This window comes from Solea senegalensis, linkage group LG4, assembly GCF_019176455.1.
Source record: "Solea senegalensis isolate Sse05_10M linkage group LG4, IFAPA_SoseM_1, whole genome shotgun sequence".
In the NCBI taxonomy this organism is placed as follows: Eukaryota; Metazoa; Chordata; class Actinopteri; order Pleuronectiformes; family Soleidae; genus Solea; species Solea senegalensis.
The window spans coordinates 23,272,354-23,295,976 of NC_058024.1; the positions used below are offsets into that span (position 1 = coordinate 23,272,354).

At 40.9% G+C, this 23,623-nt stretch overlaps 2 protein-coding genes across 3 annotated transcripts in view; one reads left to right on the forward strand and one right to left on the reverse strand.

The window, feature by feature from the left end:
- Positions 1–643: 643 nt before the first annotated feature.
- Positions 644–16,500, reverse strand: LOC122768575 (macrophage-stimulating protein receptor-like). 2 transcript variants are annotated; one of them, XM_044024665.1, is made up of 21 exons: positions 16,311–16,500; positions 14,394–15,687; positions 12,111–12,287; positions 9,504–9,623; positions 9,228–9,398; positions 8,961–9,127; positions 7,012–7,144; positions 6,776–6,912; positions 6,515–6,694; positions 6,300–6,408; positions 5,898–6,116; positions 5,646–5,792; positions 5,409–5,565; positions 4,870–4,959; positions 4,538–4,741; positions 4,380–4,460; positions 4,107–4,288; positions 3,913–4,022; positions 2,453–2,618; positions 2,235–2,371; positions 644–2,076 (listed from the first exon to the last, which is right to left on the reverse strand). In XM_044024665.1, exons 2-21 carry the CDS (start codon positions 15,597–15,599, stop codon positions 1,851–1,853), a joined length of 4,119 nt encoding a protein of 1,372 aa, XP_043880600.1. In that variant the 5' UTR covers positions 15,600–15,687; positions 16,311–16,500; the 3' UTR covers positions 644–1,850. The 2 variants fall into 2 exon arrangements, with proteins under 2 accessions (XP_043880600.1, XP_043880599.1); XM_044024664.1 differs by having other exon boundaries at positions 4,538–4,744.
- Positions 16,501–18,950: 2,450 nt separating this feature from the next.
- The window catches only part of LOC122767759 (ubiquitin-like modifier-activating enzyme 1), a 34,598-nt gene continuing 29,925 nt past the window's right edge, over positions 18,951–23,623 (forward strand). The window contains 10 exon segments of the mRNA XM_044023221.1: positions 18,951–19,174; positions 19,280–19,448; positions 20,705–20,839; positions 20,946–21,052; positions 21,133–21,223; positions 21,308–21,437; positions 22,758–22,855; positions 22,946–23,095; positions 23,181–23,345; positions 23,464–23,568. Coding sequence (XP_043879156.1) covers positions 19,128–19,174; positions 19,280–19,448; positions 20,705–20,839; positions 20,946–21,052; positions 21,133–21,223; positions 21,308–21,437; positions 22,758–22,855; positions 22,946–23,095; positions 23,181–23,345; positions 23,464–23,568 — 1,197 coding nt within the window. The 5' untranslated portion in view covers positions 18,951–19,127.

The following is a 23,623-nucleotide window of genomic DNA, read 5'->3' on the forward strand; positions in this document are numbered from 1 at the left end:
CACTCTCTCTATAGTATTATAGTATGTCTTTGTAGGTTTGAACAGAGACAAACAAAACTCTAAGACGTGTCAATAAATAATAACAATAAAGATATTAAGAAAATAAGATTCACGGTCAAAATAGAATGGGGTAAAAAAAAAAAAATTTTTTATTTTTCTATGCCAACCTTTCAATGGTCACTTATTTATTCATTTTTTACTTCCGTAGCCAGTGTCTGAACCAAATTTGAGTTTAAATACCGACGGCTGTCATACAGTACCCCACCCCCAAAAAATTGGCAAATGAATTTGCTCTGTGCAACAGAAACAGACTTGATTTACATAAATAAAATAATCCCATTGCAGGTGGGAGTGATGAGAGGACTGAGGACACAGGTTGTATCAGAGTTAATTCATGTGCACGTCAGGCTGATCTATCGTCTAACCCCTTATTTTCCTCACTTCGCCTCCTCCTCCTCCTCTTCTTCATGTGCAGTCGATAAATACCCCACAGCATTTAATCAGTGGTAACCACGTCTTCAACTGACTATTTTACTCGTCTGTAAATAAAAATCCTGGTGTGACAAAAACATTTTGGTCCTAAACTAAAGACAATCAGAACTTGTCATTACCAGAACCTTTTCAGTACCAGAAAACGAAGGAATTTTCGAATGGAATTCTATAATTTATTCATAGGAACTATTTAAAAACACTAGATACACGTACAATAGGCGAAAGCATCAGTTTGGTAGAGAACCAGAGCTGTGCAAGACTTATTCAGTGGCTATGGTGACCTGCTTTCAGGAAGAAGTCTATAGTCTCCTATTTTGCTCATCTACGATTGGATTTTGTTCTTTATTTTTGTTTGTTTAAATTAATGTTTGATGAAAAAAAGCAAAACTGTGTTACTGTATGAAAGTGGAGTACAGTGAAATCTTGAAAAATCAGGACAATAATTGCATAAAGACAAATAGATATGGAAACCAATTTCATTGCTCCTGCTTAAAAGATTATTCTTGCTGTCTAAGAGAACAAAAAGAAAGAGGAAATAATCAGTGCATATGTTCTAAAATGCTTCGGACTGTCTAATCTAATCTGAGGACATCATTTTAATTTCATGCAGTGAAAAAAAGAAAAGAAAAAAGAAGTGACCCAAATGTGTCAAACGTTGTGCCGCGTTGTTGTTTGTGGAAGAACTGAATTTGTCACATTTGCTCAACAGATAAACGGCTCCATTGTTTGTGTTGAGCTGCCTGCTGTAGTGCGGAGCATCACTGCAGCAGCAGCAGCAGCAGCAGCAGCACAAGTCTGTCTCAGAAGGAGGCTTTGGTTGCCCTCTAGTGACGATGACAGGTACAGTTGATATCGCACTGTATAATTCAGCAGGCGCAATATCAATGGAGCTATTGTGCATGCGCTGTGATGCATTCACATGTGCTCGTGCCCTTGTAGTTTACACTCCATAGTGTATATGACGGAATATACTGTAATATATATTACAAGAAAAACGGTGAACCCTGAGCACAAGTCGGCGTGGGTTCGACCCCCACGCCGCACAGTCTAAGACGTCGACATATACAAATAAAAACATCTGAGAACAACAGCACTTATTACATTCACTTTGTCTCACTCACACTTGCGCTTCAGACGTGAGAGAAAGAGTAAAAACGTTTCTTCCGTCTACACATTGTCTCTGTTTTGTCTCCGCTCCAGCAAGAGTTTGTTGTACCTACAGTGTCTGAAATCAGTAGCCAAATATTCCACAAAATACCTCCACTTTGCGGACACGAACTTAGAGCCCGTGTGACGGGGGTTAAGCTGTCCGATGCTGATCCAGATCCTGTTCCTTTAAGAGTGAGTCTCTAGCACTCTCAGCTGGCAGCATCTGAATCCAAGTCCGAGGCCTCGGCCTCATCTGCAGATCCAGTCAGAGAGGGGTAAGGCCTTGGCTGGTCTAAGTTTACATAGATTACCTTCAGACTAATGTAGTGCTCTCCTTCCAGACAGGACAGGATGTCTTGTACGTCTGTAACCAAGCTGTGGAAACTTGGTCTGCACTCAGGCTCTGGGTCCCAACATGTCAGCATGATTGAATACCTGTGGAACAAACGAACAAACGAACGAATGAATGAATGAATGAATGTGCAAAATAAGAAAGGGGAAATGGTTAAACTACTGAGTGATCATAAATGAGCACAGCTGAAATAGAACAACTGTATCATTCGGCTGGGTGATATTTATAAGGTGCTGCTTACAGAGCATCAGGGCAAAACTGTGGCTGTGGAAGCCGACGCCCCTTCAACAGGTAGAGTGTGATGTCATAGGGGTCCACCTCCGGATACGGACTGGCACCTCTGGTCAGTAACTCCCACAATAAGACGCCATACGACCACTGCGGTAGAAAAGAGATATGCAGCTTCCTGTAGTTAACAGATGTAAACACACGTCTGTGGTCTCGGTAACGTAAACTCACTACGTCAGACTTGGTCGTGAACTTCTGCGTTTGCAGGCTTTCGATGGCCATCCACTTCACTGGAAGCTTCACTCGTTTGTGATCCTGAATGCTGTAGTATTCCTTGTCATAGATGTCTCTTGCCATGCCAAAATCGGCCACCTTTACTGTGAAGGTTTCATCCAGCCTGAAAAGAGGAGATCTGCTTAAGAAAGGATGATCTACTCAAGTCAGTTCTCTTTCAAAACCCAACTCTAAACTCTGTGTTCTTGAGAAGATCCAAGTTTAGATTCACATTTACATTTAAGCATTTAGCTTAACAAAAGAGGAATAAGCTACAGTAATAGAAAGAAATCCACTACATGGGAACAGGGGACTGACAGAGGGTGAGAACGCAGAAGACGCTCTTGGAAGAGCTGGGTCTTCAAGAGCTTCTTGAAGCTAGAGACCGGTCTCGAGACCATTTTTTGAAGGTCTCGGTCTCGTCACGGAATCGACTGCATTTTTACTCGGTCTCGGACAAAGTGGACTGGGGATTTTATTTCAAGACCGGTCAAGACCACAATTGTGGGGATATCAATAAATTGCGTAAATTGTATTGCTTCGGGTTACAACCAATAACTTGACTCATTTATCATTTGAAATTTTTGTCACCGTTAACGGCTGTCACCCCTCCCGCCCCCCTTTCACACGCCCCCCATAAAAGGGCATGTGAGTGACAGGAGAAGAGGCCGTGAGAAGATGTCAGCCGACTCTATAATAAACTTTTTGTGCATAAATACCTCCAAACGAAAACACAGCGCAACGTATAAATTCTGCAAAGCGACGCTAAGGGAGACGGCTGGGACCACGTCCAACTTTTACTGCCTCGGTCTTGGTCTCGATACACTGTGGTCTTGGTCTCGACTCGGTCTCGGTTTAGGTGGTCTTGACTACAACACTACTGTTAGCAGGGCGTTGTAGTGGTCGAGGTGGGAGATGACCAAAGCCTGAACTGGGAGCTGGGTAGCATGTTGGATCAGGTGCGGCCTGATTTTTCTTAGGTCCACTTTAACTCTAGTTAGAATCAGACTGGCAATGTGTGATGATCCCATGAGAGTTTTGCCAAAAACGAGACAGGAAGTGCAAGTTAAAAATGGATAATAGTGTCAAATTGTATTATGAAATGATCTCACAGAAAGCAAAAAGCTATACTTCCCAAAATGTCCCTCTTGGCAACGAATACTATGACTAAAAAGTTTAGAAAAGATCAAGTTATTATGTTAAAAATATCCTTTCATAATGCTTCTGCTGCTGTGGCTAAACCAGGGTGCTAACACATGGATGCTTGTGTAAATAGCCACATCTACTCTCCACCCCAGGTGCACACAGCAGTGATCAGTGTTGCTCCAAATATATCACTGTTTCTGTGAAAAGCAAAACTTGAATTTGATTTAATTACCTTCAGCCAGTAAAAGAAGCAGGGTATGATTCACACTCACATGCAGTTACGCGCAGCCAGGTCCCTGTGGACAAATTTCTTCTGAGCTAAATACTCCATCCCCTTGGCAACCTGAAGCCCAAATCCAATCAGGTCTTTCACTGTCGGGTTCTAAAGAGGACAAAGAAGCATTTTAAGCTAAATACTCACAACCATGACCGTGCATTTCCAGGAAGTTTTCGTTGCACAATTTACCCGTTTCTCCGAACGGATAAAATGCCGCACGTCTCCGTGCTTCATGTAGGGTAGAACCACCAGGGGGAGTCCTTCTTTAGGCAGCATTATGCCAAGCAAAGACAGAATGTTAGGGTGGTGGAAACCTTTCATGATGATGCCTTCTCTGAGGAACTGGTCCACCTCCCCCAAATCTGTAATCCCTGTGTAAAAAAACCCCCCAAAAAACAATGTTATACAGACACTTTTACCACGTAGAGATGATTTACTTTGTAAAATAGGTTTTTCACATACTGTTTAAGGATTTAACAGCACAGTGGGTCTCCTGCTTTTTGCTGTCTATCAAGTATCCGTGATAAACTGTCCCAAAGTGACCTGCATGCAAAGAGAAAATGGTTGATGTAGAGAAAGAAAGAAATAAATAAAGAAAGAAAGAAAGAAAGAAAGAATACCTTTGCCGATTATCTGGCTATACTCAATCCTGAGCATGTCAGCAGGGATCAGCACATCTTTAACCTCCTCCAGGAGCTCAGAATTCAGGCTGACCATTGAGATATTGTCCCGCGCCAAAGGAACGGACATATGATCATAGCTGGCAGCATAAAGCAAACCTTGGAAGGCCATTGCTCCTGAGCCTGATGTTTGATGGGACAAGTCTACTGTGGCACAGAAAGCGTAAAAAGGCCATTGATTGCTCTGGTGTACAGTAGAAGTGGAAGTTGACGCATTCTTAACCAGCAGAAACATGAAAATCACTTGTATGTCAGGGTTCACCGTGTCATACCTCGTCTGTAATCACCGGTTGGGGAAAAATCCAAGGTGCTGCTCATGCGGCTCTGCGAAAGTCGCGTCGATAAACGACTCTCTATGGTGGCTGAAAGGACACAATTGGATACACACAAGTTAAAGTGATGATAATAATAAGCATGGGACAGAATGAGCCGATTATAAATCGATTACTAAATGAATCGTCAACTATTTTGATAATCGATTCATCGGTTTAAAGGTTTTTTCATTATTAAAACAGGATTTATGATGGTTTCTTCTATGTATTCTTCATTTATTTGCTCCAAATAATGGTTAGTTGCAGCTCTAAACACTTCACATTATAGTATAACAACATAACTGGTGGAGCAAACATTATGGTAATACCATCTTATTTTTAATGCAGTTTCCGGTTTGGAAACAACAATGGTAACAGTGTGGTAATAAGGAGATAGCATTACACTCACAACATGATATCAATATGATTAATAGACTAGAAATTGGGATTTTGGTGAAATTGGTGATGTAATCCATCACCATAATCCTAATCATAATCACCTCTTTTTTTCTTCTTTACGTGGATCATCCCAATGAGCGCGAGGCCGGCGCCGACGACCAACGCAGCGATGATGCCCAGCACAATACCCGCGATGACAGTGTCGTTGTTGTGATACAATACTGTTCCCACGTCGTACGTTTCCCCGTTCACAAACACCTACCACAGTGGAAGACATAAATACTGATCGTTAAACACAGTGCGCTGGGGGTATTTATCAGTGAATCTTATTTTCTTACCTTAACAGGTGAACCCTCGCTGGGAATAACAAGTCCTTTGGGAATCCTGCACGTCAGCTCGTTGGACAGGACCTGAACGTTGCAGTACACACCGTCTATGGTCATGGTGATCTTCATGCATGTGCTCACTATATTTAGTTTGTTATGCTGGGGAAGAAAAAGACAATTGTTAACTGTTAAACACAAACGTAGTTTTCACAAAAACGTCTACAAATGAGTTCGATGAGCTGTTTACGTGCGGCGTACACATACATGCAGTGAAACCTCCGTCTCTCCTGGTTTTAGAAGCAACTTCCTGTCGTCGTTTTCAAAGGGAATGACACTGGCATCGGGATAGTAGTCAAAACGTCTCTTCCAGAGGTTGTTCTTTCCATCAATGTGAATGGAAATCTCTCCCCGGTCATATTTTTCCTCTTCAAAGGCGGGGGCCCAGCACTCCATATGCGTGGCATTTCTTGCGCCATTGCAGACCTCAAGTGAAGTGAAGTAAATTTATTTGTCATAATAGGGAAGTAATACTGAAATTATAAATGATTGCAGCTGAAATTGACCGCAGCTTGTGTCACTATAAAATGATTTCTTTTCACTTGACAAAGTACTGAAAAACACGAAACACGTTACTGTATCTACACAAGAGGCTTAGACTCCACTTACTTTTTGGCGAGATTGTATGAAGGGATTTAAGTGACTTTTGGGCGTGTACTCAACCACGATTTTGTGGGCAGAGTCGAGATTTTCACCTTGTATCACCAGCTTGGAGCCACTGCATGTCGGTACAAATGAGCGCGTTAATAAAGATCATTGTTATGATAATTTGGAGCATGAGGTTCTCCTCGTAAGTCCAGAGCAGACTGACGTCAGCGCCCTACCTTCTGAAACTGCAGTTGGGATGCACAGTGGTTATAACAGGATTTTTCCTGTACGAGAACATGGCGGAAGTGGTCAAATGTAAGCTGTCGATGACAACTTTCACAGCTACCTGCCCTCGATCTGCCACGGCGGCTGTTAGGCAGACAATTGAAGATAAAGCCCCTCCTCCTTCAGATACGCTGCAAAAATGTATGAGGGTGTAAGCCTTCAAATACAACCTGAATTTGAGACAGCGTGAATGAATGAATGAGTGTGCTCACCTTTGAATGTTACACTTGTTTTTGGCAAAGAAGACGTCTCTCTGCATCCCTGAATTCAGATACCTGCCAGTCAGTGTCACCTCCGTTCCTCCAAACATGGGCCCATAGTCAGGTCTGATTTCTGTTATGCTTGGTTCCTTATAGGAGGTGATACAATCCAACATTCCATTAGCCACAAACGATCAATGCCAAACATTAAAATTATATAATAATTGTGCAAAAGATGTTATTCCCACCACAAAAGAGAGGCCATGAGTCTGGGCTGTGCCTTCGATGGAGTAACGGCCCTCCACTTTCCCCTCGTGCAATTCGAGCGTGATGCTAAGATTCTGATATTCTGGTATTTTTTCCTGAATCTTACAAACTAACCTGTATTAAGGACACAAGAGTCAATGCATGAACCACAGTAAAAGTAGCCAGTTGTCAAACAACATGAACTCTGTCTTCAGTAATGTCAGAATAATTAATACTGAGATGATATAAAGAAGTGTCAGAGGGATCCATTTTGCTTTTGAAGCCACATTTTTCTTACTCTCATACTAGTTATGGCATGTTTCCACTACTATACAGTGGAAAAATGCCATTAGTAAATAGACAAACAATGTTTTATTTAGTTTTTTGGTTCGTTTTTTTAGACAACAGTAAGTTTTCCTTTACCTTGTTAACCAGTTTCGGTGGGGTGTCTTCTGAAACGGGGAAATGGGCAGATGTTTCCATTGACGCAAAAAAGAACACCACAAAGAATGCGAAAAAGAAACCGAAACGAGACACACAAGACCCGAAAAAGAAAAAGCATACCAGGAAAACCTAAAATCAGCCATTTCAGATCACTGCAAACAGCAGTGGAAATAAATAAACGTGCGCACAGGACGATGAACCGGGATGAGGGAGCGTATATGCTGTCCCACACCTGGAGTGTCCTCCAACCAGACAGCAGGAGGCGTGGTCGACCCATCAAATCTGACAGGAAGATCACGCCTCCCTAACAACAGCTGATAAGGCACGTCACCACCTAACATCAGGTGACAGTTCTGAGGAAGGTGGAAGATACACGGCGAAACTGAGTTAAAGGAAAACTTTCTATTGTCTAAAAAACGAACCAAAAAAGTTCAATCAATAGACATAATGAACTTTCACAATATATAGGACTGTTTATATGTTATGGGTTGAAATATCCCAGATAAAGTATGTTGAGAAAGTTTTCTTCAATAATACAATGAGGTCAGCATCAGTTTGTAAATACACCAAAATCAAAAATGATAGTCATGATTAGTTAAACCATAGTCATAGTCATGATTAGTTAAACCATAGTCATGATTAGTTAAACCATAGTCATGATTAGTTAAACCATAATCATAGTCATTATTAGTTAACCATAGTCATGATTAGTTAAACCATAATCATAGTCATGATTAGTTAAACCATAGTCATAGTCATGATTAGTTAAACCATAGTCATGATTAGTTAAACCATAATCATGATTAGTTAAACCATAGTCATAGTCATGATTAGTTAAACCATAGTCATGATTAGTTAAACCATAGTCATAGTCATGATTAGTTAAACCATAGTCATGATTAGTTAAACCATTGATTAGTTAAACCATAGTCATAGTCATGATTAGTTAAACCACAGTCATGATTAGTTAAATCATAGTCTTAGTCATGATTAGTTAAACCATAGTCATGATTAGTTAAACCATAGTCATAGTCATGATTAGTTAAACCATAGTCATGATTAGTTAAATCATAGTCTTAGTCATGATTAGTTAAACCATAGTCATGATTAGTTAAACCATAGTCATGATTAGTTAAATCATAGTCTTAGTCATGATTAGTTAAACCATAGTCTTAGTCATGATTAGTTAAACCATAGTCATAGTCATGATTCAAACAAGGGTGCTGCTGCAATGACCAGAATAATATAACATATATAATATAAAATATATACTAACCAGAAATGATCATATTACATAAAGGATAAAAAAAGAAAAGAAAGAAAAAGCCTCCAGTTGTAGTTGTCTGCCTCTAATACAGTAACAGCAACATTTCCTTCATGCCATTTCAGTACCATCTGGGGCTTGTTCACTTGGTTAAATAGTGCACAGTGTTATTGAGAAGATGAACTCATTGTGTTAGGTTGTGCATATGTTGTGCAGACAGAAATTGGCATCGGTGCTACTCACGCGTCACTTCTGCTCTTGTCGGGCAGAACGGTGCACACGTTTCCAGAGCCCACTGTGACCACGTGGGTTTTGCCACTGACGATGACCGGTCGCTGAGGCGACTGAAACTCCCAACCGCACAAGGTCACTTCTGTCTCACCGCCGACAGGTGCCGTTTTAGGGAAAAACTGAAGACAACAAGGATTTCCATCCAGAGTATCAATCAGCACGTGTGTGAGCATTGTGTTTAAGCTTCGTGTGTTAGATAACCAGCTGCAGCGGCTGTACCTCAGTAATAATAGGTGCACACGAGTGTTTGTTCCACTGTGTAGAACACTCGTGCTGCCTCAAGCAGTTTCCTGAACACCACCCACAGTTCATGAAGAGTGGAGCTGTCAAACACATGGAGCATGTCATAAAATGTGCACACCCTGGTCCTGCAGAGGGCACCCTAAACATCTTGATGAGGGAGAGAGGAAGAAGACGGTGGGGGTAAGCCAAACGTGGAAGAAGAAGAAGAAGAAAAAAAGGTTACCAGATCCCTGCGTCACACAAAGACGTTACCTTGTTTCCAACTACGAAGAGAAGTGAATCATGTGAGTACACCGCTGCCGTGCTGGACACCGCTGTCTCTCCCAGAGAGTAGTTGGCAAAAACAAAAGGCCTGTATGTGGCAAGAATCACCTATATCAGTGAGACAGAGGAGTAATGTTTAAAAGATATTTGTTTAAAAAGACTGTCACTCGCCAGAAGATAACAAAGATGTAAAGCAGTCAAAAAAAGCACAGCACATACAAAACACATTGTCAATTCATGTCATGTAAAGTGCTATACGACGGCAAAACCAGACACATTTAAAGTAGCAGTTGGTTAAAAACAATAAGTGACAGAATAAATAAAGGAAATGATTTGCAGATGAGATAATCATCTGAGTGAGTTAAGCTTTTCCACAGACGCAGGAATAAGTAAACTTGGGCACTTGTTTCAGGTGTTCTAGGCGAGTAAAAATAAGTCTAGTGCTGATAATTTGCTTGTTATAGATTATCTTGCACCCGGATGAGCTGTAGCAATACTCTCCAGTTTGATCAGCTTTGTCAGACTAAATCTACTGTACAGTGGTCTAAACACTGATATAAAAGCATCAGTGTTGGGTTCAAAAGTATTGTCATTAGGTATTTATGGTAAGAAATAATCTCAATATCCTCTGGGACTCCTCTGTTAAACGATGACATTTTAGACATTTCCTTTGCTAAATGTCGGAGATTAAACCACATTATCAGGCTTGTTAAGTCTTTTTAGCTGAGCTACAGTTCGGCTTTGATTTTTGAGTCTCTTCCTGCACTCTGACCAATCAGTGCCCGGCAGTCTGACGACGCAACGCATAGCATCGGCTCAGCTCGCTTGGAACCTCAACTGAGCAGGTACTAAAAATACCAGGTACTATCGCTCATGGAAAAGCAAAATAACCGTGCCGTGCCAAGGCGAGGTGAGTCGTGTCGTGCTAGTGGAAACACGCCATAACACTAAGCTGTGACCTACGATGAAGGATATTTATGTGTTTTGCACAATTAACTAGAGCTGAAACAATTAATCGATTAATAATCAATTACTAAATTAATCGACAACTATTTTGATAATCGATTAATCGGTTTGAAGCTTTTTTCATGATTAAAACCAGATTTCCGATTGTTTAATCTTCTTAAATGTGAATATTTTCTTCATTTCTTTGCTCTGGATAACAAAGAAATCATTAAAAGTGAATCATTTCATCATGATTTTTTATAAAATACTCACTATAACTGTATCATCATCAAATTTTACAAAATATATTATACATACTCCTACTCCTAGACATAAATATGCAAAGTAAAAAGCAAAGGCGAAAGGACGTGGGTTTTCTCCTGGGACAGAGATGCAGAGATTCATTTGGACACAAATTGACCGTAGGTGCGAGTGTGAGAGTGTCTCTGTATGTTGAGCCCCGTGATGGACAGGTGACCTGTCCAGCGTGACCCCGCCTTTCACCCCATGTCAGCTGGGATTAGCTCCAGCTTCCCCCTGCGACCCTCACGTGGAGGATGAAGTGAGTGAATGAGTGAGTGAGTGAAAGGACACAGCCCTGTGGGGAACTAGAGGAGGATAGCAGTTTATAGCAGAGGTGTCAAACTGGTACCGCCCACCAGTTAATATCTTGTTATAATGAAACGTGACCTCCTCTTCCTTTAAAACACAGAGGTGAGATGATAGAATGTAGACAGAATATAATACTAAATGTATTTGCTAAAAAAGTAATGAGACATTAGTTTGTGATTCTCACATAATTAAATGTATTACATACTATCTATATATATATATCTATAAATATATATCTATATCTATATCTATATAGATATATATATAATTAAATGTATTACATACTATCTATATATATATATCTATATAGATATATATCTATATCTATATCTATATAGATATATATATATCGATGAATCACTATTTCACTGTTAAAACAAGATTTTCTTCAGCTTCTTAATTGTCAATATTTTGGACAAATATCATCATTCACTCTCTCACCCTCAGGGTATGAATGTGAGTTTTTATATGTCATTAACCATGTCTCTTTCTCTCCCTAGTTTGTGTCTTTCCTTCCTTCCCTCTCTCTCTCTCTGTATTCTCATCTTGCAGGTTGCAGGATCAAGATCCAGTTTTCGAGGCTACCCGTATCATATATATCATCACCATCACTATTGTGCTATAATTAAAAGTCGATATCATTGACTGTATAAACTTGTGACTTGATACAGTTGTTGTGTATCTGCTCCTGGTCTCTCTCTCTCATCTCCATCTCCCTCTCTCTCCCCCCTTTCTGTCCCCCACCTCTCCGCTGTCCCTAATTTTCCTTTCACCCCGACCGGTCGAGGCAGATGACCGCACATCTCTGAGCCTGGTTCTGTCAGAGATTTCTTCCTGTTAAGAGGGAGTTTTTTCTCTCCACTGATGCCGAGTGCTTGCTCATTGTGTGAACTGTTGGGGTTCTCTGCTCTCTTTCTTCTATTTACAGTGCCTTGAGATAATGTATGTTATGATTTGGCGCTATACAAATAAAATGTATAGCTTAAGCGACATCACACTGCTCATTAACAAGAGAATCAAAGAAAGGCGTTGCTTTACCTGCAGGATTCTTCCGTCCGAGGTACCAAAGTGGCCCAGCGTGTGATTCTCAATGACGGTAACCAGGATGGCAGTGAACAGGACATCTGTCATCTGCCTGTTGAACAGATCCACTCTGTAGTAGGGCTGTGACACCAGAGTGGGCTTGGCGGTGCATGTGACGTTTCCCTCCAAGCTCTGTGCATGGAGGCAGAAACACAGAAGCGGCACCTCTTAGCACTTACTCGTGTCAGCAATGGAAATAAATAAGAAAACTTCACAATTCACAATGTTGCAAGCAAATAAGCGTGATATGTGTGTACACGCACACCCGCGAGTGTGACTGGAATAAGCGTATAAAGAGGAAGCAGAAGGAAACTCAGTGCATCCATTTCAAGAGGAAGTGCTTTAAGTCTCACCTCCAGTCATAATAACAAAGCTGTGAGAGGTCATAAAACAGCAGTCGCTCCAGCTCCCATATGTTGACATGGAGACTGTTTCAGCTACTAACACTAGATTTACATACTTAAATACATAGAATAATAGCTAAAACAATAGATGACAGCTGTGAAGGATGTTTTTTATGAAGTCCATAATAGTAAAGGGTAAATAAAGATAAGCCTTCCCACTATTTTGTTATGTTCACATCATTTAATCCTCTCAGACACGTCACCACTTTGCACTTAAGCATCCACGCTTACCACACTTTACGACTATTTCAGGCGGCATTGTTTTATGGAGTACAACTGTTTCCTCTGTGTCTGCGTGGTTTTTTTTTTTTTGGATATCCTTTCCTATTTCCTCCTCAAATAAAATGTGTAAAAATCCAGGTGCAGCTGCCAACGCGGGCCCTCCCCTTTGAATTCCACCTTTTTTCTTTTTTATCAGCAGGATTTATAACTTGTGTTCGTTGGCACACATTCCTCCTGTAGGTGCACACACACACACACACACACACACACACATGGCTGTAAGAGGACACAGAAGTGAACGCCATGAAAGGAGAAGACCACACCTTTATTATTTTGTCAAGCAACACAGCCAAATCCTCAGTCAGGGTGTTTTTAGAGAGGGACGAATCAGGATTTAACCGTATGAGTTTACCACCTTTTAAAGGATACTGATCAGGATCAAATTATATTAAAAAAAACATGAAAAAGAAAGAAAAGAAAAGGAACTAATCCAAAAACAAGTGGAAGAATTTATCTTAGTGCACGGAGGAGATATATATCTGATGAATTTATTTCAAATCTGTTGTTAGGGTAGTCAGAGACAATTAACAGTTTCCATAGTTTCATTGAGAAAGAGTTATCAGGGCAGAGAAACATGCATGTCACGCATCTGACTCATCCACCTCTCCCAGATTTCTAACCTCTCTCTCTCTCTCTCTCTCTCACACACACACACACACACACACACACTGGTTTCCATGACTTCAGAGGACATTGCATTGACTCACATGAATTTCCTGGAGACTTACTCGAACCTTCATTAAAATAATTACTATTGGCCACGGCTGCAACTTTTCATCATCGATGAATCTGTCGACTATTCTCTCGATAAGTCGAGTAATCGCTTTGGTTCAAATGTTTTTTCCAAATGATGACGTCCTCAAATGTTATATTATTCAGTTTTGTTAAGTGGAGCAAAGAAACCAAACAATATTCACATTTAATAATGAAAAAAACCCTCTAACCTTCTATAGTTTAGTATTTTAATAATTGAGTAATCGAATAACTGTTTCAGCACTACTACTAGTCTAATTCTAATCCTAATCCTAATCCTAATCCTAATCCTGACCCTGACCCTGAGTCTTCACCTTAAAATGTAGTAATTTATGATTTGGGGACTTGATGTTTGTCCCCATGAGGAAGACAAGTCTGGGTTACGGTGTGTAAACAGATGTAGGTCCCCACAACATAAGGAATCCATTCACCCCAAACAAAGTTTAACTTCACCTAAATCCAGTTCTAACCTTTACCCTAAAACAACCCTCAAAGAGCAAACATGTCCTCACAGACAGTCTCATACACACACACACACCCTCATCATCATCGTCATCATCATCAGAGTTTCAAGATTGACATGACTTACTAATCGCACACATCACTTATAATGTGCTATCGCTTGTTGCCCAAGACAGCGTGAAACTGTAAGCTTAATTATAAACCCCATTGACTTTATTACACAGTGTTTGTCTGTGTATGTCACTTCCTGTCTTGGCAGCGAGGACCTTTGTACTGTTCCTCTGCTCTGCCGATGACAACCGCACACACACGCACACACACACCATGAGTTACTCACCTCATGTGGGCAGTTCTCGCATGGCTGGAAGTGGCACAGACCTCTGGACAGTTGCTCTGAGCCTGACTTACAGCAGGCCTCCACACCCATGTCAATGGCGAGGTTGATTTTCTTCAGGGGGAAGGCACACAGGGCTGAGTTTCTTTCAGGCCGGCCATTTTCGTTCACTTTTGCAAACACCCCGTACAGAATGTCTTCTTTGTCGTCCACCCCCAGCTCGTCGGACAGGTCCTTCCCTGCTTGGCCAAAGTGCGCGGCCTGAAGCCCGTTATACACAATGTCCCTGAAGCCCTCCCTCCGTCTCCTCCTGCGCTTTGGCTCGTACCTGCACTCCAGCACCACCTCCCTATACATCCACACCTCGGGAATCAATATGGGCAGCCGTCCCAGGCGAGTCTGAAACGCCGAATTGCCCTGGAGAGGATTTTCTCTCTGCATGGACAGAAAGTAGACGTACTCCTGGGCGGAGAAGCTGTAGATGTAATTAATCCTGTAGGAGTCCCGCAGAGTGGGGAGGACTGTCAGGCCATTAGTGACCACATGAAAGCCATCTTCGGTTGAAAGTGGCCTCATCACCGATATCGACCTCCGCGGATACTTCTGTGCCACTCTGTCATCCACGGCGGCGGCAACAAAGAACAGCGACGTGGCTCCCTGCTCGATGATGGTGGCCTTGGTGCCAAACGGACTGGCCAAACAATCTGGACAACTCCATTCCCAGTTCTGGCTGCTTTTGTACAAACACTGAGGCTCGGGCGTTGGCGAGGTAACGTCAATGGAATAACAGATGCCATGGTAGGTGCTCCCGCATATGTACAAGTTCGGCAGGATAATTTCAGCAGGATCCAAGAGCAGAATCTCATTTTCTGTGTCCACTGGATCGTCGGGGTCTGCGTCCATGTCACACACCCAACACGTGTCACATTCGAGGCTGCCGACGGGTCCAGTTCTCACTTCCCATACGGCGTCCATCGAATAATTGACCGCCCTGATCACATTCTGACACCCGACATACACCTGTGGCTGATGTGCATCCCAGTGCACTGCTATGTTCTGTATAGGTGTGTGCGACTGGAAGTGGGGGAGGGAGTAGTTCACAGTGAAATCCACCAGCCTGCGAGGAGTCGCCGGGCACGAGTGCTGTCCCGAGGCGGTTTGTGTCCGTATCCATATGCATAGTGTCAGCAGAGCAGCCCAAGTGACCATTTCCACGTCACAGCCCACTGTGATGGATTGCTACCTGTAAGACACTTTGCTCAGAGGGAACATTCTGGGTCGCCAGCTGGAGCACACACTGCAGAGGGAGGACAGACAAAGAATGTTGAGATTTGACAGAGGCGCTGGTGTTTGAAGTGGATATTGTTGTTGTTTGCATCTTAGGTTCAAAAGGAAAAAGAAACACCTGCTTTTTTTTTTTAAAGCTTATATGAATAGAAATATAAACCTGAGTGGAAAAAAAATAAAAAAATAAGTGGAGACGAGATCTACAAATCTACAAGACATGGGCAAGACATGACATGCTGCAACTGGTGCTGCAATTATGGAAATGTTTAGGACCCTAGAGCCAAACACAGAATCGTCTCAGGGAAATACATTTACAAGAAGTAAAATAACAATAACGATGATGATAATAATGTTAATAATGAATAAATACCCAACTGGCACAAATATATGAAGATGTTTTTCTGTGTTTCCAGTTTAAATGGACCACTTTTCAAAACAGTGAGGAGAATACTCTTACTCTGTAAGGTGAAAACATTACATTAAGGTGATAAATTAAGATTAAACCTTAAGTTAAGGTAAGCAAAAGAAAGCTGATGACTTGTCTCGATTATGTGTCGAGTCATTCATTAACGTGGACCAATCACAGCTCCACACTCCCAGTCCTCACCGTGACAAATAAAAATAAAGTCATACCTCGGTTTTCTGTGTGAAGGTGCTGTGGTGTCAGTGAAATGTGTCCCACGGTCCCACAGCGTGACAAATCCACACGAGTCAAACGGCCCCCGTGTTTGTTACTGAGGCTTCACTCACTCAACTATCGTGGGCCCACTCACCTGACAGCGCCTGAAGTGCCACTGGCACAGACTTTACACTGACACTGAACCATTCAACAGCCAGCGACGACCTGAACTCCAGTCTCAACCGGATGTTACACTTGCCTTCAAAATAAAAGCACGTCAAAGGACAAAGTCTCTGCTCTGGAGTGTCTCTGGTGCGCTCATATAATATAATATGATATGATATGATATGATATGATATGATATGATATGATATGATATAATGTAATGTAATGTAATGTAATGTAATATAATATAATATAATATAATATAATATAATATAATATAATATAATATAATATAATTTAATATAATATAATATAATATGATATAATGTAATATAATATAATACAATACAATACAATACAATACAATATAATATAATATAATACAATACAATATAATATAATATAATATAATATAATATAATATAATATAATATGATATAATGTAATATAATATAATACAATATAATATAATATAATTTAATATAATATGATATAATGTAATATAATACAATACAATACAATACAATATAATATAATATAATATAATATAATATAACATAACATAATGTAATGAAATATAATATAATATAATATAATATAATATAATATAATATAATATAATGAATGGTGAATTGGAGTTGTGACCTTTGACCCATTTTTACTGATACATTATGTGTTTACATGTTTTATTTTGTCGGCACTTTCATTAAAAACAATTCATGTGAGATTTGTGTTCCCTTGTCATTTTTGCTTGACACAAGAAAGAACCCCAACTTTGTTAAAAAAGTAACGAAGTAACTTTTACTCTGAGTTCATTTTAAACAAGCTACTTTTTTTTATGATAAGACCAGTACTTTTACTTGTACTTAAGCAAAAATCTTATCAAAATAGTAGTACTTTTACTTGAGTAGAACACATCAGTAGTCTTTCCACCTTTTTATAATTTTATAATATAATATAACTCTTATGTTTAGGATAAAGCGGTAGAGAACTGATGGATGGATGGACAATAGAATAGAATAGATTAGAACGGAACTGTCCAGCTGGATCCGGGAAATGTTTTGTTTTGAATAACATATATATATGTATATATATATATATATATATATACATATATATATATGTAGGGTCACACGGTGGAGTAGTGGTTAGCACTCTCGCCTTGCAGCGAGAAGACCCGGGTTCGGGAAAGCTGAATTGCTGATGTTGCTCTATCGCGACAGGATGAATGTGATAAGATAAGAATCCACTCTTATGGTGCATTAGTTCTATACACATTACAATACACAGTGTACATTACATTTAACATGTGGGGCTAAAACTAACTTATTATTATTTTCATTATCAATCAGAAATCTTTATACTTGGGGATAATAATGAAACTTAAGTGGCTTCTCACGTCTCAAAATATACACATAAGTTAATGATAAACAAATGAAAACAGCATTCACAAGCAGAACCAACGAATACATGCAGCATTCATAACAGGCCAGAAGAACATGTCTGTTATTCTGCTGATTAATCAATTATTTGGTCCATAAAATGTCAGAAAATATAAACCACAAACTATTCGTTTCTTTAAGCTTTTAAGAAGCTGGAAAATATTCAACCACATTCGGACCACATTGCATCTCAGTTCTTTTTAATTTAAGCAGTGATTTGTTGCTTTTTTTCCCCCTATAACATATTCAACAGCAACTGTGATTCCACTTCCTCAGTATTGGTGATAGTGAGCCACTTGTAAGGAATCGGAGATGTATTTTGAAAGGCGAGGACCGGAAATGCCGGTGTTTTTCTAAGTGGCTTCACACCGATTTCCCTCCAGTGGGCGCAGTCACGCCAAGCCGCGCCCGCAGCGAGGAAGTACTAAATAGTTGCGAAATCTGACATGTTTTTTTTTTTCTTCCTTTTTTGTTAAATAAAGAAAAGAAACATGGAGTCATGTTTTGTCACCAACTTAACTCAGACATCACTGTTTTCAAGTTTAGTGGAAAACCACAAACAGTCTGTCCTGTCTCCCCCGCTCTCTCTCTCTTTCTCTCTTTCTCTCTCTGTGCCTGTAGGAGTTTTGCCAAACATGCATTACTCTCATTTTAGGTATGAAGTTTGTCTTCCTCCAACATAAACTGCATCCAGGAAACTATGAGTGGAATGCATCCACAATCCACACTCCACTCAGACCACCTTCTGAAAAAGAATAAAATATACAAGATTAAATCATGGTAATAATCATTATATAATAACAATAATACTAATAATAATACTGGATACTGGAAACAGAGCTTGATTGTTAATGATGTCGTTTGAAATTAGACTTTTATCATCATTATTATTGATACCATTTATTAATATTGTTATTATTATGTTGAAACTATAGCTACAACCACACTGTATTATTATTATTTTTTGTACAACAGTCTCGAGTCGCCCTCTAGTGGCCTAGACTAGAAACGGTTCAAGGACAAACGAGGAAGCTGAAACGAAAGTGAAATGTTCTGGTGAGAGCCGGATGATTCAGTCATTCATCCTCTCACCCGGTTCACTTTCTGTTCACTTTCTGTTGCTGTTCACTCGCGTTCGGTCGCTCCACAGCTGATCTCAGGTCAGTTCGCTTCAGTCCGACTGGACCTTGTGTTTATTACATTATTATTATTAAGTGCAATAACATGTCGGCGACGGGCAACATCGATGAGGGATTCTACTCCAGACAACTGTGAGTAAAACATCCGACTGTCACAGACGAGGCTGTGCGCGAGACACAGATTGTTGACCCTTTCTCCCCCTCTCGCGCGCACACACACACTCACCTGCCCCACAGGTATGTTCTCGGTCACGAGGCGATGCAGAGGATGGCCACAGCCAGCGTCCTGATCGCAGGTCAGCGCGGTCTCGGGGTCGAGATAGCCAAGAATGTGATTCTGTCCGGAGTGAAGTCTGTCACTGTCCAGGACGAAGGCCTCACAGAGTGGACTGACCTGTCCTCCCAGGTACTCACCCTGGACCCTGGTCTCTCTCGTTATTATTGAAAGAAGTCACATATCACTTATAACTTCCTGTTATCAAACCTTGAGTTTCTTATAACCTCTTACATTAAACGTGTATGTTCCACATTTAAAAAGTCCATAAATGAACTTGTTATATATGTTTTACATACTATTTGATATTTGGTAAGGTTGTCTGTCTCATGTGTTATTGTTTCATTGGGACACAATAACAGTAACAACAACTGTAGGGTCATAAATATTTAGGTTTTTTAATATCACAGAGAGGTAAACTCATCTTAACGAAAGTAAAACAGAAAACAAAAGACATGGATCCGTGTCAGGAAGTAGTCGGAAAATGTGTAAATACACTGACTTGAGCCTGAACCCCTTCTTTACATGATGTTTTTAAACTTTTTAAACTAAACTCATATGTTATTCAAAACAATTAAGGAACAAATGCAAGAAAAGGAAACAGATTCAGCGTGAGACGACCTACGTGGCCGACTAACTGGTCAAAATCAAAAATATAAAGCTGAGTCATGTTTGGGCTGCTTATTTTGATACACAGTTGGAGAATTATGTCTCTGAAATGACTCAGCACAAATGTATCCTACACAAAGTAGTGCTATCGTGCCGTCCCTGCGCCGCTTCTCCGTCCCATATCTGTTCGGTATGTTTATTTAATTTACATGTTTCCAGTTAATTATTGTTGTTGTTTCCACACACTTAGACTTGAGTGTGCGATGACTATTGCGACACAAAGCCACCGGTTGAGGGTGCGTGAAGTTGTCAAGATGCAGGTTCTCTTCACTTTGAAACATCAGCAAAAACTGCCCCCCGATGACCTCACCTATCTATGAGCCTGTCCTGTTCTCCGGTCAGCGTTCAGAATAAAGCACCCAAATCATAAACAAAGAATCCACACAGCTGCAACAGACTGTGGGATTATTATTATTATTATGAGGCTTTTGTTCTGACGAATAGTGGCTCCATTGTTGTACAATTCCAAAGGCTTTTGTTCAGTCTGAATTTGTATTTGTGGTTTTTACGTGTGGAAAAAGCCGATGTTATGGAGTTATATAGGTTATTGTAGTGTTTCCTTCTCTTTGGCACACTGTTTCAAGTCAAGAGGTGGAATATTTAGACGTTGCCGTGACAACTAGACCCAGACGATGATAGCTCCAGAACAAGTGAGCAGGTGGACCTTGACCCGAGGGTCGTTTTTGTGGGTCTGTGATTTTGTTGTCGCCCTCCCACAGTTTTTCCTAAAGGAGTCCGACCTCAGTCAGAACCGAGCCACGTGTTCCCTGAAACAGCTGTCAGCCTTAAACCCACATGTGCAAGTGTCAGCGCACACTGGACCGGTGGACGAGCACCTGCTTCTGCAACATCAGGTACGTCACCGGGTGAAACTGTGTGAACTGTGTAACGCGAAAGCGGCTTTCTCAGGCTCAGTTTGGGCTCATATCTGATTCTGTACATTCTGTTGTCTTCTTTCAGGTGGTGGTCCTCACCGACTCGTCACTGGACGATCAGAAACGCTTTGGCGAATTCTGCCATTCACATTGTATAAAGTTAATCGTGGCAGACACCAAAGGACTCTGCGGGTGAGTGGACTAAACGCGCGGTCAGAAAATAACTCCATGGGGGACGGAAAACAAGTGAGAGCTCTGTGGATTGTTTGCAGTCAGCTGTTCTGTGACTTTGGGGAAGAGTTTGAGGTGTTGGACGAGAACGGAGAGATACCAACGTCAGCAATGGTGCAGAGTATCACGAAGGTAAATCCTTATTCAACACCCGGGGGCAGCTTAGGTGTATTTTAAGTGTATACTTGAATATTTTTTGTGTTGTCTTTATTTTAGGGAAATCCTGGCGTGGTGTTCTGCACAGATGAGCACCACGGATTCATAGACGGCACCAAAGTTTCTTTCTTTGAGGTGCAAGGGATGACGGAGCTCAACGGCATCGGCCCGATAGAAATCACAGTGCGTAGTAAGTGTTGCTTCACCACTGGGACTCACAATCACATGTTGTATAATGCATTATTTATGTCACCCCCATCACCCCCATAAGGAGTTGTGCTGTGAAACCCACCTGTGACAGACAGCTATATGCACTCAACTCCTATTATGTCATTTGACTCCAGATGTGGAAAGAAAGACATTTTATTCACTCCTGCGTGGCTTTGATTTGGTAAAAAAATGATAAATGATGACAATGACAATTACATTGGCAGGCGAGAATCCATTAGAATCCAGACCAACAGACTGAGAGACGGCTTCTTTCCCCAAGCCATCACCAGATTGAACTCTCCTGCGCACTAACCCCTGCACCACAACACACTTCCTCACCCAATATCATTAATTCTATGAACTGTTCCTATAATACTGCATTGCAATTTCTGATTGCTTGTTGCTGCCAGGCAAACATATTTATGTTTATGTTTTCACACCTGCGGCGAAGCCTCCCCGATTTTGTTGTGTTTTTACCTGCATAATGACAAATTAAGGCTATTCTGTTCTACATTTTTTATAAAACAGTGCATTTGTATGCAAATGTTACTGCTAAAAAAAAAGGGGAAATAAAGCACCATTGGCCCCTGGAAATCTTCACATTATCAAACAAGGCCCTTGTTAAAAAAAGTTTGGACACCCCTGCCTTAGACGTAGTATGACAGACACTTATGTTTGTAGTTTTCCAATATTGCTGTATCTAACCTGTTTCTATCGCTTTATCCTCCACATGAGGGTCACAGGGGGCGCTGTTTGGGTGTCAAACGTATGGCCCCCTTAATTTCACATTAAGACAAGATTGTAACCATAGTGTGAAATACTATATTTTTAATTTCCAGACACCTGTGACTAAATAAATGTATGTGCCTTTAAAGATCCAGTGTGATGTGTAAATGGTTAATTTAGGCATAATATTGTTGAAATTGCACTTATTTTTCTCAAGCAATTTCATGTCTTTAAAAAAAAGATATTTTATTAAATGTAAAACAAAGGAAAATAAATCGCAGTTCTTGTTGTTCATGGGTTTTTATGCTATTATTTTACTTGAGATCAAATAGTGCTGTATGCTAATTTACCTAATCCCCATATTGCATGTTTTGGACTGTGGAAGGAAAAAACCCACGCGCACACAGGAAGAACATGCAAACTCCATGCAGAAAGGCCCTTGTTCTGACCGGGTCACAAACCTGGGTCTTTTTGCTGCAAATGCAAGAGTGTTAACCACTGCACCAACGTGTGGCCCCTTTAAAAGTCGATGAAAGTCTAACTATTTGGTCTGTGTGTTTCCTTTTATCAACAGACCCTTACTCCTTCAGCATCGGTGACACGTCCGCCTTTTCTGAGTATGAAAGTGGTGGAATAGTCACTGAGGTCAAAGAGTCCTGCATACTGCATTTTGTAAGTATTAACTAACATCTTGTTGTTTTTTTTCCTCCCCTCGGAAAAAAAACGCAGTGTCAATAAAATGTCCACACCGTGAATTTGCAGAAACCACTAAGTGAGGCGCTGTCGGATTACGAACTCCTGAACATGAACGACTTCGTCAAGACGACGAGGCACAAGACGCTGCACTTGGCTTTCCAAGCTCTGCATGGCTTCGTGAAGAAAGAACAGCGTCTCCCTCGTGTTCGGTCTCAGGTAGGAGAAGCAGTATTTTTCGTTAAAAAATTAAAGTTCAAATTGAAAAAAACCTATAATGATGTTGTGGCTCTGTGCCGTACAGTCAGACGCGGATGTCCTGCTTGATATGGTGAGAGAGATGAACGCGGTTACGCGGTTGGAGAAGCTGGATGAAGTCGCCGTGAGAAACCTCTCCTACACTGCACGCGGCGACTTAGCTCCAATCAACGCTTTCATCGGAGGCCTCGCGGCGCAGGAAGTTATCAAGGTGAGGGGGAAAAATTCTAATTGACACAAAGGGGAGCAGCCAAATGTAGTTAGAGATGAATAAGAAGAGAAACTAAATGTAAAATATGCAGATTGATTGATAAGTGATCGTCCTGCAGGCGTGTTCCGGAAAGTTTACACCTCTTCGGCAGTGGCTGTATTTCGACGCACTGGAGTGTCTGTCTGAGGGGGAGAGTGAAGTGGCAGAAACCTCCTTTTCAGCAGTATGTGAAGACATTCCACGATTCAATTTCCTTCCATCCGATTTATGACGTTTCA

Excerpts from the sequence above, each read along its gene's own strand:
- LOC122768575 (XM_044024664.1), bottom strand. The coding sequence starts at position 15,599 with ATGGTCACTTGGGCTGCTCTGCTGACACTATGCATATGGATACGGACA. Across the intron at positions 4,461-4,537 it reads TAGCCAGATAATCGGCAAAG|GTCACTTTGGGACAGTTTAT; the intron begins GTATTCTTTCTT and ends CTTTGCATGCAG. Across the intron at positions 2,619-3,912 it reads CTGGCTGCGCGTAACTGCAT|GCTGGATGAAACCTTCACAG; the intron begins GTGAGTGTGAAT and ends TCCTCTTTTCAG.